The following is an 11,551-nucleotide window of genomic DNA, read 5'->3' as shown; positions in this document are numbered from 1 at the left end:
TAAGAATAGCAAGAATGGAGAATTGTAAGAGAGAGTTGTCTCTTAGTGAAAGCACAACTTACTGCAGCGATAAACACATCGCAGCGCACAATATAATTATTGAAGGTGATCTTATGAAAACTGCTAATAAAACCATATCAGAAGAAAGTTTTGCAATGATTCCTTACTCGTATTACAAGCACGCTTCTATATACTCGCACAATATAACGCTAATGGTTGCAGTGGTGTTTTTAAGCAAAAAAACAGCTTTGTTTCCAAAAAGTTAGATGAGCAGCAAACTAAACTAAGTTTAAATTAAATTTCCACACAAATGCGACACCTCTTAAAAGCTCCCATAGCTTGCACTTCTACAAAGCTGCCATCAAAGGCTCAAAACATCTTAACTGAGATCACAGTTCACAGATATAAACCTTGATATTAACAAACTAGTGCAATTAATGTACTTTTATACAACTAAAATAGTTTCGCATTTTAAGTATTCAAGCATAAACAAACACTCACTAAACCAAATCGGCGAAATTTCAAAATAACAATTTATAGTTTCAAGATCATGCATTTGTATATATTTTAGCCAGTAGCAAAGTTTATTACTTGTATTGTAAAATAAATTATGCATTTCTCGTTTTTGTTATTTTTATTACAGTGATACAGTCACTGGAACATAGCCCCCCACATAGCCGTATCAACATAGACCCTATATGCAAAGAAAATACAAGTCAGCGTCAACAGCGTACAACATTCAACCTTGACATAGCATACATTTACCAATATGTTGCTAGTCTACACCGGGTGAATGTCAACAAAATTATTCAGAATTTACAAAATTTTGGTTCTATGTATAGAGGCTTCTGTGTAGAAGTCTATGCGCGCAGTCTCAGTTGGGCCGCGATATTCGTCATGCTGTAACTGTATTGCTCAGACCTATGTAGAAGATCATTCTGTTTTTACACGTCCAGGCGTTCAGCACAGTCGTGCAAATTGTATGATATAACATTGATTTCTTTCATAATATACACTATATTTATGCAATATCAGTTTCAATTCAAGACATGCTCTTTGTCAAAGAAACTACGTTAAAATTCTTGGTTTAATTCTGTACCATATTTTGTCAATTACCGCTTTGTAATAGTTTTTACTGGTAGCTTTGCACTAATTATCTGTTAATTATGTATTCATATTTAAGAAAACAGTTATTTTGCAAGGATTTCAATTTTTAAAGTATATGTATAAAAATATTTGTTTATAAATATTGAAAGGAGAAAAAATGAAATGGTTTTGAATTTTAACCCATAAAACTGTTTGAAATAAATATCAGTTGTTTACTGTTACATTTATGATAAGTTCATAGATCTGCGATATGAGGGTGATAATAATTATAATAATAGCAGTAGAATTTAAGTTTGTTTGCTCGGGGTTTGCTCATTGGTGCTAGATACAGACCTTTACAAACAGTCGTTTAAAAAAAGAGTTGCTCCTGAAGAAGATTTAGTTCAGTATTTTTTAGGCATGACGTGTCACAACTGTCTCAGTAGTGAGTGTAGTAGAGGCTTGTCATTAGTTGTTAATTTTAAAGTTTTCTGGAGACTTGACGGCTACACAAAGACAACAAATATGTATTGGTTTGTTCAATTAGTTTTTAATAAAAGTGAATTTTTACAGGCAGATTATTGATTCATATTAAAAACAAACTAAGAGTGCTAAAGGGTGTATATAGTTACAAGCATTTGGAACTAAGAGAAGCCATTTTTAAAACTTACTAGATAACAACATATTTCAAAGATCATGTTGTGTAACATAGTTATATTGAATCTATATAAATCCCTTTAATAAATCTCTTATTAAAAAATCTTTTGTTACATAAAATCAAACTCAATAAAAAACGAATCATGTGATCTAACATAAATTTGTTTCGAAATATGTAAATAGTTTGTAGTTATTGATAAATTGGAAGGATATCTTTTCATGAAAACATATACAAATAATAATTTAATAAAAATAGTAATTTGAACAGAGATTTATTTATAATCGCACCCTTTTCTACATTACAATTTTTACTTCACCGATGAAAAGTAATATTAAATCTGTTCATTGTTGTCTAATATGTTATGTCTAGTAATTGAGAATGCTGCAATGTGCTAGCATTTACTGAAATCCTCTGAGATATATATAACCAAAAAATGCTCATTCTCTTACAACATTTAGTATCAAATACAAATACAATTTTGACCATTATTTAGGCCCTAAGCCTTTCATGCATTTTTTGTACTAACAGCATTTTTTGTACTATACATGTATAGTTTTTAGTCTTAACACAACAAGCCTCTGCATACACTATTAATTCCTTCTAAGATTTTCTTGTTTGTCAAAACCATCGCTTATTGGAGAGAATATTGTAGTAAGATAGCACAGTATTTTGTTCGACTTTGCCGCAGATCACCTACTTAATAATAATTACCTCCAGTAATAATTACTGGAGGTAATTATTATTAAGTGGATGATCTGTAATGCTATGCATTACATTGTAATGCTATGCATAATTATTATGCAAAGCATTACAACAAAGGCTTTATGTAAAACTATTTAAAAAACAAACATAATTTAAAAAATAAATTTCACGGAAAGAGTTGAACTAATTGAGTAATAATCAGAAAAAAGAGATTTTTATTGTAACACTAATAGAACGGTTTTATGAAATGAATGGATGCGACGATGTTTTCTCATGTTTTTGTACAATATTTTATTTTAAAGGTTTACTTGCAACAAAGTTTACATTACAGGTATTTGGTATCAAAAGGTTCACCATGTTTTACTCTGCTGTGTTGTAGGTGCAAAATATGTAGAAATGTGATTACAAGCTCTTAAAAGCTCAAAAACGAACAGTTAATCGCAGCCATCACAAAAACGCCGTAGTTTGGAATCTCTTTATTTGGCTGACATACTTAAACGATTTGGTTATTGTTTTGACACGGGATGTTATCACGTGAAATTAAAGGCCAATAAAAGGCTCTATATAAAACGTCTCATGGCACTAGTTTACGACAAATGCTTCGGGTTCTACTGGAAAGCTCGTATCAAATATAAATGCTCGCTACTTCACAGTATCGTTTCAGCCTGGTCTAATCATCTAGTCGTAATCTGATTATGTGACCCATTCTTTCTGCCAAATTGCACGAACAGTTTCAGCAGCCTTTTTCGACTATCGCAGGTGATCAACAGTCTCCTCATGTGCGTCAGAGGATGATATGCACTCCTTCGAGCTAAGGTTAAGAGATTGAACAAATTTTTACGGTAGGTTTTCAGATATCAGTGCTCAAATGAGAGCTTTACAATTATGATGAAATAGGCGCGTAAGGACAATAGACATAGTTTTATTGAATGCGTAAAGCATATTTGTGAAAATATTTGGATGATTGAGGTTGCGTGAAAGTGTAAACAGAAGCCATCTCGTTCAACTACGTCCCATTTGAGCCGTTTTGAAAATGGATTCCAATCCCGATTTCATGATGGCTGCGATTAACTGTTCGTTTTTGAGCTTGTAATCGCATTTCCACATATTTTGCACCTTCAACACAGCAGAGTGAGACATTGTGAATCTGTTAATATCATATCAAATAACTGTAATGTGAATTTTGTTGCAAGTCAACCTTTAAGGTTAGCATTGTTTTCTTCCTTTTCTGACTACTACTATCACTCTCATTTTTTTGGGAACAATCGTTTCCAAATTAAAAAAGGTATGCATGAAGGACTGTTTAATATTGTTCAAACTACGGGAAGGAGAACTACATGCATATGTAGTTTTTTGAAACATTTACAAGACTGCAATGTTTCGAGAAACTTGAAAAGAATTTTAAAAAATCTAGCTCAAGTTTAAAAATTTGATGTCGAGTTGATCACAACAGCTTTAACTGTAGTTGCGGCAAATGGCGATGTGAAGGACATATGTTGAAGTAGAACACTAAATCTCAGCCTTGATGCTTTTCAAAACAAAGCTAGTCACTCTTTTTTATTTTCAGAAAAGAAGGGCCAGTGTTGTATCAGAGCATGCTATTATTTATTCAATTTTGTATTAATCTGTCAAATTGTGTCATAAGTAGATTGGAACCAACACTGCATTGGTGTCTGTAGCAGTCTCTATTGAACTACTTTGTAAATAGGCTTATGATTGCACCATTGAGATAGACTTTCAATATACTTTTTTTTGCTTAGATTGTAGCATTATATTAAAAACCTGTTTTGTCCACGGTTATGCAGTAATTACAACGTTTTCATTGGTGTGATTTGACAAATCTTCTAGTTTCAAAGGAATTTCTTGACCAGTTTTTCATTCAACTCATCACATTCTCTTTCCTGATCACTAATATTTCTCTGGTCGTTTTGACATTATTTGAATATAAATGTAAAAAAAATTTTAGATAACAAACACTTTTTATATACTTTGAATGTAAATGTAAAAAAAGTTCAGATAACGCAAACACATTTTATATACTAAGTTTGTGTTGGGTTCTTGAATTATTGTAATTATCGTAGAAAATTCAAGTAATTAACTGTCATGGCCAGATAAAGAATGGTGTAAATGGGCCACACAGTTATCACTTGATATAAAGAAATTTACTTCACAGAAATTTTGTTGCAGGGGCACTAGTTACCGTGGTACTGCGATGGCCAGCAATTTCAACATCTCGACAGAAGTACAAGCTGAGCTGAAGTGTAGTATTTGTCAAGACATCTACGATGAGCCTGTAACTATCACATGTGGCCACAATTTCTGCAGATGTTGCCTCAAAGGGGTTTTTGAAAAGTCTCACATGACTAGGACTAACAACTATGGCGAGGATGAGCAGTTTATTCACTGCGCTATTTGTCGTCAGCCATACGTCACAAGCCTCAGGCAGATCGAGATTATGTGCGTCAATCTCAGTCTTAGAAATATCGTCAGCGCTATCAGCGACAGCATCAGTGACGAGCTCCCTATTTGTAAGGTGCATGATTTAGTCTCCCACATTTACTGCAAAGATTGTCAGTTAGCTATGTGCTTGAATTGTTTTGTCAACTCGTGTGGAAAGAAAGATCATGAGGCGAAGGAAGTAGAGGAAGTGGCTAGCAAAATACGAAGCGAGTTAAAAGCCAAGCTGAATGTAGCGGAAACAGGAATGGAGCGTTTACAGAACCTTTGCAAGGGAGAAGATGCGGAGCTTGTCAAGTTGCGAAAACTAGCTGAAAAATTTGTTTCAATGATAGGAAAACTTGAAAGGGTTGAATCAAAGGTGTTAGCTCAGGATAAGGAGGTTAGTTTAAAGAAATGGAAGATCTTGTCAGAGATCAACTTACACAAAATTTTAGTAGATTTTATTATAAATTATTTGTGCTTTCCTATCATTTGCGATTGTTTTTGATCACCTCAAACATCGAAAATAATTGCAAATGACGGAAAACATCGATACTTTTTGATAAATCTATTAAAATATTGCGTAAGTTGACCTTTAACCCCCAGTTCGTGTTTCACTTACCTTGTTATACTCTATCATCAGGTCACGTTTAACCCCCAGTTCGTGTTTCACTTACCTTGTTATACTCTATCATCAGGTTACGTACATAGTACAACAGTTATGTAAAATATTGGGTTGTCTCTGTGCCTATAATGGGCAAGACGCATAATTCTAAGCCAATGAAGGGGTAAACCATTTTTATACATATGTGCACTAGAAGACATTGACTTAACTACCTTTGTACATGCTGTTATTCAGCCGGAAGGTATGAATATGCATTGCATAGTGTAAAAAATGGAAGAGTGTCTTCCTCCTTTTAAATGTTGCTCTTCTAAATCATATCGCCTGCAACAACTCGCGTTTAACAAAAATTTAGTTGTAGGGGTTTTTATATACGTAAGTTGGTTGCAGATTGGCTTTATAATGTTTGGTTTTGGTGTCCAGATCACCAGAAGATAATTGCTTACCTTACCTCTAAAATGAATAACAGAATGTCGATATTTAATTTTCGAAAATCTATGTAATTTAAAATTAAAATACTTTTGTTAATTAATTTGTTAGAACATGACCAAAAGTAAGCTAAGAATAACATATAAGTAAATCGTTTATATTTGCTAATGAACACCTTAAAATGTGTACAATAAGCAAGCAAAGTCTCAGTCAGTGTAAACCAGTAAGAGAGATCTTTGAAAATGTAGTTTTTGATTGATTATGCAACTGAACTCCACACTATGCTAAAATTATTTGAGTGTGAACAGTAAAGACTAACGGCTTATCGTCTATAGCTTTACACGGCCATAAAATATAAAAGTTCCAATACAGCAGGAAAATATGTTGCCAAGCTGACTTTCATTTAGTAGAAATATCGACAATATGTTTATGTGTTTCAGGAAAACTAAATAAATCGAAAAATTATATAGGCCTACGTAATACTTGGTCTGTTTCCATTTGTCTGTTTGCTGACGTGTAATTGGCTTAAATACCCATTAGCTGCTGGTACCCAAACTTTATATGTGAGTTTGCCTTATGGGACATTACCAGTTGTCTTAGAGGGCCGGGTTTGATTCACTTTTAAAGCCCTATTTTCGTTATAAATATTTCAGCTACATGTTGTGTCTTTAGTATCAATGTCAGCTGTTATTGCAGCTTTACAAGCTTATGCTTTATAAAGCATTCAGTTTTTACAGTCTACATTTACGCTCTTAGTTTCAGGCGCTCTAAAATAGAGCTTTCAGTGCCACACCTTTTTGTAACTAGTATGAAATAAGCAACAATAACATAACTAATGCTGGTGTCATCAGCCTTCAAGCTATGTTGCAGCATCTGAACAGACCTACAATCCACCTTCTAGTCTAAGTCAATTGGCCTAACATATGGCTAACAGAATACTTCATTTCCTTTAACAATGTATCAGCATTAAAGCAACACATAACTACCTCTTATTTGTGAAAATCAGAATAAAACTTATTTCAAGTCTATTTTAGACCAGTTATAGAGTATTCAGATACCAGTGTAGTTGTTGTGACATGGTTTTTTCACATAATTTCACAAAAACTCACACTAAACTAAACAAATTGATTCTTATTGGTCATCCAAGTAGCCAAGACCGGGTGCAAACGGGTCAATTTCTACTTATTTTGTAGGTTGTTTAGGCTTGATTGTGGCTGCAATAAATTTGTACCAATGGCTATTTATCACCCACTAAATACCAACCCTGATTTATCTCTGCAATACCTGTAGAATCTTTGCTACAAACTTGTTGACATCGTCGAAGTGTAAATGCAAGTTGATTTACTGAGGTGGTAGCTTACAGAAGGGAAAGCAAGTTCTGTGTTTAATTCATGAAAGTTTTTATCATCTTTGCTTTCTTTTATAGTTTGGGCCTTTCATGTATTTCTTTGGAATGTAGACTAACATATTTGTTTATATCGGTATATATATATATATATATATATTTGTTAATATTAGGACTTGAGGCTAAAAAGTAGACCACACTATGTAATTACATACCTTTGTTCTATGTTATCTAATTACCTATTTATTGTTTCTTGTTTATTTTGACAGAGAAAAAAGTTACTACAGTCTGTAGATGTATGAAGTGGGCCTTAACTAGTCGTACGAGTCTAATTACTAGCTTTAGATATCAAGTGAAACATGCAAAGTCATTATATCCTTCCAATGCTATTTGTAGACATGGCAAGATTGGGCCAAGCGGTTGAAAATGGTGTTAAATATGTCGAGTTCTTCTCTTATCGCTTCTCAAGAGAAAATGGATGCATTAGTTGCTCCGGAATTAGGTCTTGGCAACCTGTCCGCTTTTCACACTGACTGTTCCTGCCTAGCTGAGGATCTTAACATAAATATTAACTCATTGCAAGGAATGTTTAATAGTCGTAGTATCAGTTGGGAAGACATAGAAGAGACCAATGATGAAGCAGCTGGGTCACCAGATCCTTTTGAGGAGCCAGTTCTTCAGGCCAGCTCTCCTCGGTCCAGCCTCTCCGTGGAGTCCGTTTACTCAGTACTCGATGAGGGGACCAATAGCTCAGTTATTCGTATCGAGTATCCTAACATCTATATTAACAGTATCTCAGCAATGCCTTCATTCGTCCTGAATACGGATGGAGGATGCACTTACACTAATAATGGCACCCAGGCACCCTGGTTTCTTACCGGTCAGGTAGTGAGTGACATCTGCCTCATCGGTAATACCGGCCACGCTTTGGCTATCGTTGATAACAATATTGAGGTGCATGATAATGCTGAGATCTTGGAGCTCCGTGCGCCTCGCTACACATTGCCTCCACCACATATGAACAACCCTTGTCAGTTTGAATGCATAGGAGCAACTAGTGGTGAAGAGATCTTTTACGTAGCATCAGACACGGAAAATTCTTGTATCCATTTGTGGAATTCAGTTCAGTCATGCTGGTGCACCCCTATCGAAATGATACCGCATTTTAGACAGTTTTTACGACCCAGTTTTAAAATGTGTGTTTTCGAGGAACGGGTTTATGTGACATTCCACAACGAAAGCCTCGTTTTTGCCTTTGGTCTAACTGGCAGTGTCTTCTGGATCAATGAGAGCTGCAGCAGGCCAAATGGTCTCACGGTAAATGACCATGGAGTTTTCGTATGTGAGGGTGAGCTGGGGAATCATTGCATTACTATTTTGAACCTTGATGGAACATTCAGGGAATCTATTTTGAATGACTTTCTTGAAAGGCCATGGTCAGTTGCGCTACGTAATGGTGAGTTGGCAGTCCTCGAGAGGTATTATCGGCACAGCATTCGAAATGGACCCATGACTGTCTCCCTGTTTCATCAAGAGTACAGGGAATGAGATTCTAGTCCTTTTTCTAGTCAAATTTTAATATCTGTCTTGCCTTGGTGCTGGAAACTTAACCTACCTACATCAGTTTATGGAGGATTTTATCTCTTTTCTGTCTTTAGTTAATACCTACTGATGTATATTTTATCCTGTCCGATCTAACTACATACTCACCCGTCTTATCTAACTACTCACAGGCTATCAATGCTCAAGAGATTGTGTTTAATGTGCGTACATGTCTAGATTACGATAAATTTTGCTTTTTTTAAACCATAACTTTTTCATAGCTGTGCTGCTCAGGATTTCAGTTGTGCAGTGCAAAGCTTGTTTTATACTTTTCTATGTTCTACATATTAGGTGCTTTTATTAGCTAGTCTTTGGTGCACTCTCATATTCTTATCATCATACTATTTTTAAAGCATTTTAATAGAACAAAACTGCTTAATACTTTATACTGTTTAAGTGAATTGAAATATTTAGCAATAGCAATTATGTGTGGACAGGTAGTAGTGAGCCTACGAGTCATTTATTGACATCCACTAGACTCGGACGACCTACTGGAATTGTATTTAACACTTTCCCAGGGTCGAATTATGTTGGAGGTTTCACCTCATGGTCAATAGATGCAGCCTAATGGAGACAAGTAGGAGGAGCATAGTGATATATGATTTTAAGAAGAATGTATTTTTTCTAATGTGTCAAATCGTTTTTCTGAGAACCTCAAAATATCGTTAAACATTCACTACAAAGCGAGTTTCAAGTGGTGGCAGCTTTAGCTACGAATCACACAGTGGTTGGTGGTTGGTGGTTGGTGACCTTTAGGGATTTTAGAAATTTCTGGAAATATCCGGCTTGTGGTGTTCAACATTTCTATATGTAATCAGGCATTCAAAAAATCAGCTTTTTGGAGCAAATGTAAAATGTAGTCTTTAAATGTTTGTCTCATGAAATCAAGGAGGTCATTGGTAACAATTCTTTATTAAAACTTGATATCAATGTATTCCAAAAAGAGGTCGCTCTCTTTCAGTACTGAGAGTCAATAAGTTGTTAATAAACCATAATATCATTTCACTACCAGAATAATGCAACTCTTTTTGTATCTTATAAGCATGCTCTAGCTAATTGACTATAAATAAACCTTACATAAAAGTAAAAAACTTGTTTAGACTTAGAATACTGGTAGAGTCACAAAGATTAGAAGAAAAGGACTTTTACCATAGCAACTTACTGTATCACTAGCAACACACAAACGCAGTTTGATATAGTTAGGACATACATAAAAAGGAGATTTACAAACCTGTACAGATGCAGCCATGCATAAAACTGTGTTCCTATTTTGAAAAAAATAGCAGCGATCCTCCTTGATTGCGACATTTGTAAATATTCAATACTATTTAGCCAACCTGTGACAAATTAACGAGTAATAACTGTACAGGTTACATTACTGTCACTTGTAGAGAGATTTGCATTAGACTTGCATTAAATAAAATTAGATTGAATAAACTAGCATACTGTATATTAGTCTAGGAGTTGTCTTCTTTCTACTTATGGCTTGTCACAGAGTAACCTTGGTCTTCAAACTAACATTACGTTACCTGATATTTAGCACGATTATATTTTTCATTTGAATAGTTGAAAGCAGTAGAATTTCAGCTATATAAACGTAAATGATTGTGTAAAGTGTGATCAAGGTATGATCGAATAATACCAAGGTGAAATGAAACAATATACAAGCTATAATTAAGGTAAGATCAACATATGATCAAGGAGTGGCCAAAGTATGATGAGGCTATGATCAGGTTAAGCTCAAGGTATGATCTAAGAGAAATATCAGTATGATTTAGGCATGGCAAAGCTGTGATTAAGGCAAGTTCGAGATGAGATCAAAACGAGATCTATGTATGATCTAGATACGATACAGTCGTATTCAAGGTATGTTCTGTTTACATAGAGACAGACTCAAATATTTTTAGTTTCAAATCTGTTCTGTAATACCACTTAGTAACCAGCTTGCTCCCATATAGCTAGTTTAAACACCAATTATGAGCAAGCAAAAGTTATGCAATAGAATCTAGCGCTATATGACTTTCGACTATATAACTGAAAAGATAATCTCTGTAAAGAGCCATAAAAGCCAACATAAGGAAGCGTTTCAATCTAGCCTTGAGCAGATGTAGATTGTCATGAACTGATAAGGGTAAGTATCTTTAAAACTTTCTTTTCCAAAGCTTTATTGATCATTAGGGCTCGGCATAAGGTTAGATATGTTTAGAATAAACTACGATAGTTGTAACTAAAGCCTCATGTCTCCAAAAAGCTTCTTGCTGTTTTAGGAAGGGCGGCAGCATGACAAAGCCATTGGTGCATTACACGGATGTGCTATGCGAAGCACTCGAGTGTGTTGAGTGCAAGAAAATATTTACTGATCCTGTTGGGCTCCGTTGCCAGCACATGTTCTGTCGTGCATGCCTGATGGTCACGTATGAGAATACATCGCCAATGCCCCAGTCTGGTCGCCCAGAATGGGGCCTGCTAAAATGTCCTGTGTGTGAGAAAAGCGAATTCATGAAAATATCATCATTAGACACATTGCCAATAAATGTTCAAATACGAAACATCGTCGAAGCTCTAAAGGGTATACGAGACAGATGCAAACAACATAAGAAGCCTCATGTTCTTTTCTGCAGTCAGTGTGACGACAGTAAGTGTTTCACATGTTTTGCTAATGACTGCA

At 35.0% G+C, this 11,551-nt stretch overlaps 1 protein-coding gene across 1 annotated transcript; it reads left to right on the top strand.

Moving 5' to 3' along the window:
• Nucleotides 1-892: 892 nt before the first annotated feature.
• Nucleotides 893-9,264, top strand: LOC137401175 (E3 ubiquitin-protein ligase TRIM22-like). Its single transcript, XM_068087560.1, has 3 exons — nucleotides 893-980; nucleotides 4,634-5,285; nucleotides 7,678-9,264. Exons 2-3 carry the CDS (start codon nucleotides 4,659-4,661, stop codon nucleotides 8,827-8,829), a joined length of 1,779 nt encoding a protein of 592 aa, XP_067943661.1. The 5' UTR covers nucleotides 893-980; nucleotides 4,634-4,658; the 3' UTR covers nucleotides 8,830-9,264.
• The last annotated feature ends 2,287 nt before the right edge of the window (nucleotides 9,265-11,551 follow it).

Source organism: Watersipora subatra, chromosome 1, assembly GCF_963576615.1.
Source record: "Watersipora subatra chromosome 1, tzWatSuba1.1, whole genome shotgun sequence".
NCBI lineage: Eukaryota > Metazoa > Bryozoa > Gymnolaemata > Cheilostomatida > Watersiporidae > Watersipora > Watersipora subatra.
Note: the sequence above shows the minus strand (reverse complement) of the source record. Positions and strands in the feature narration are given on the sequence as shown.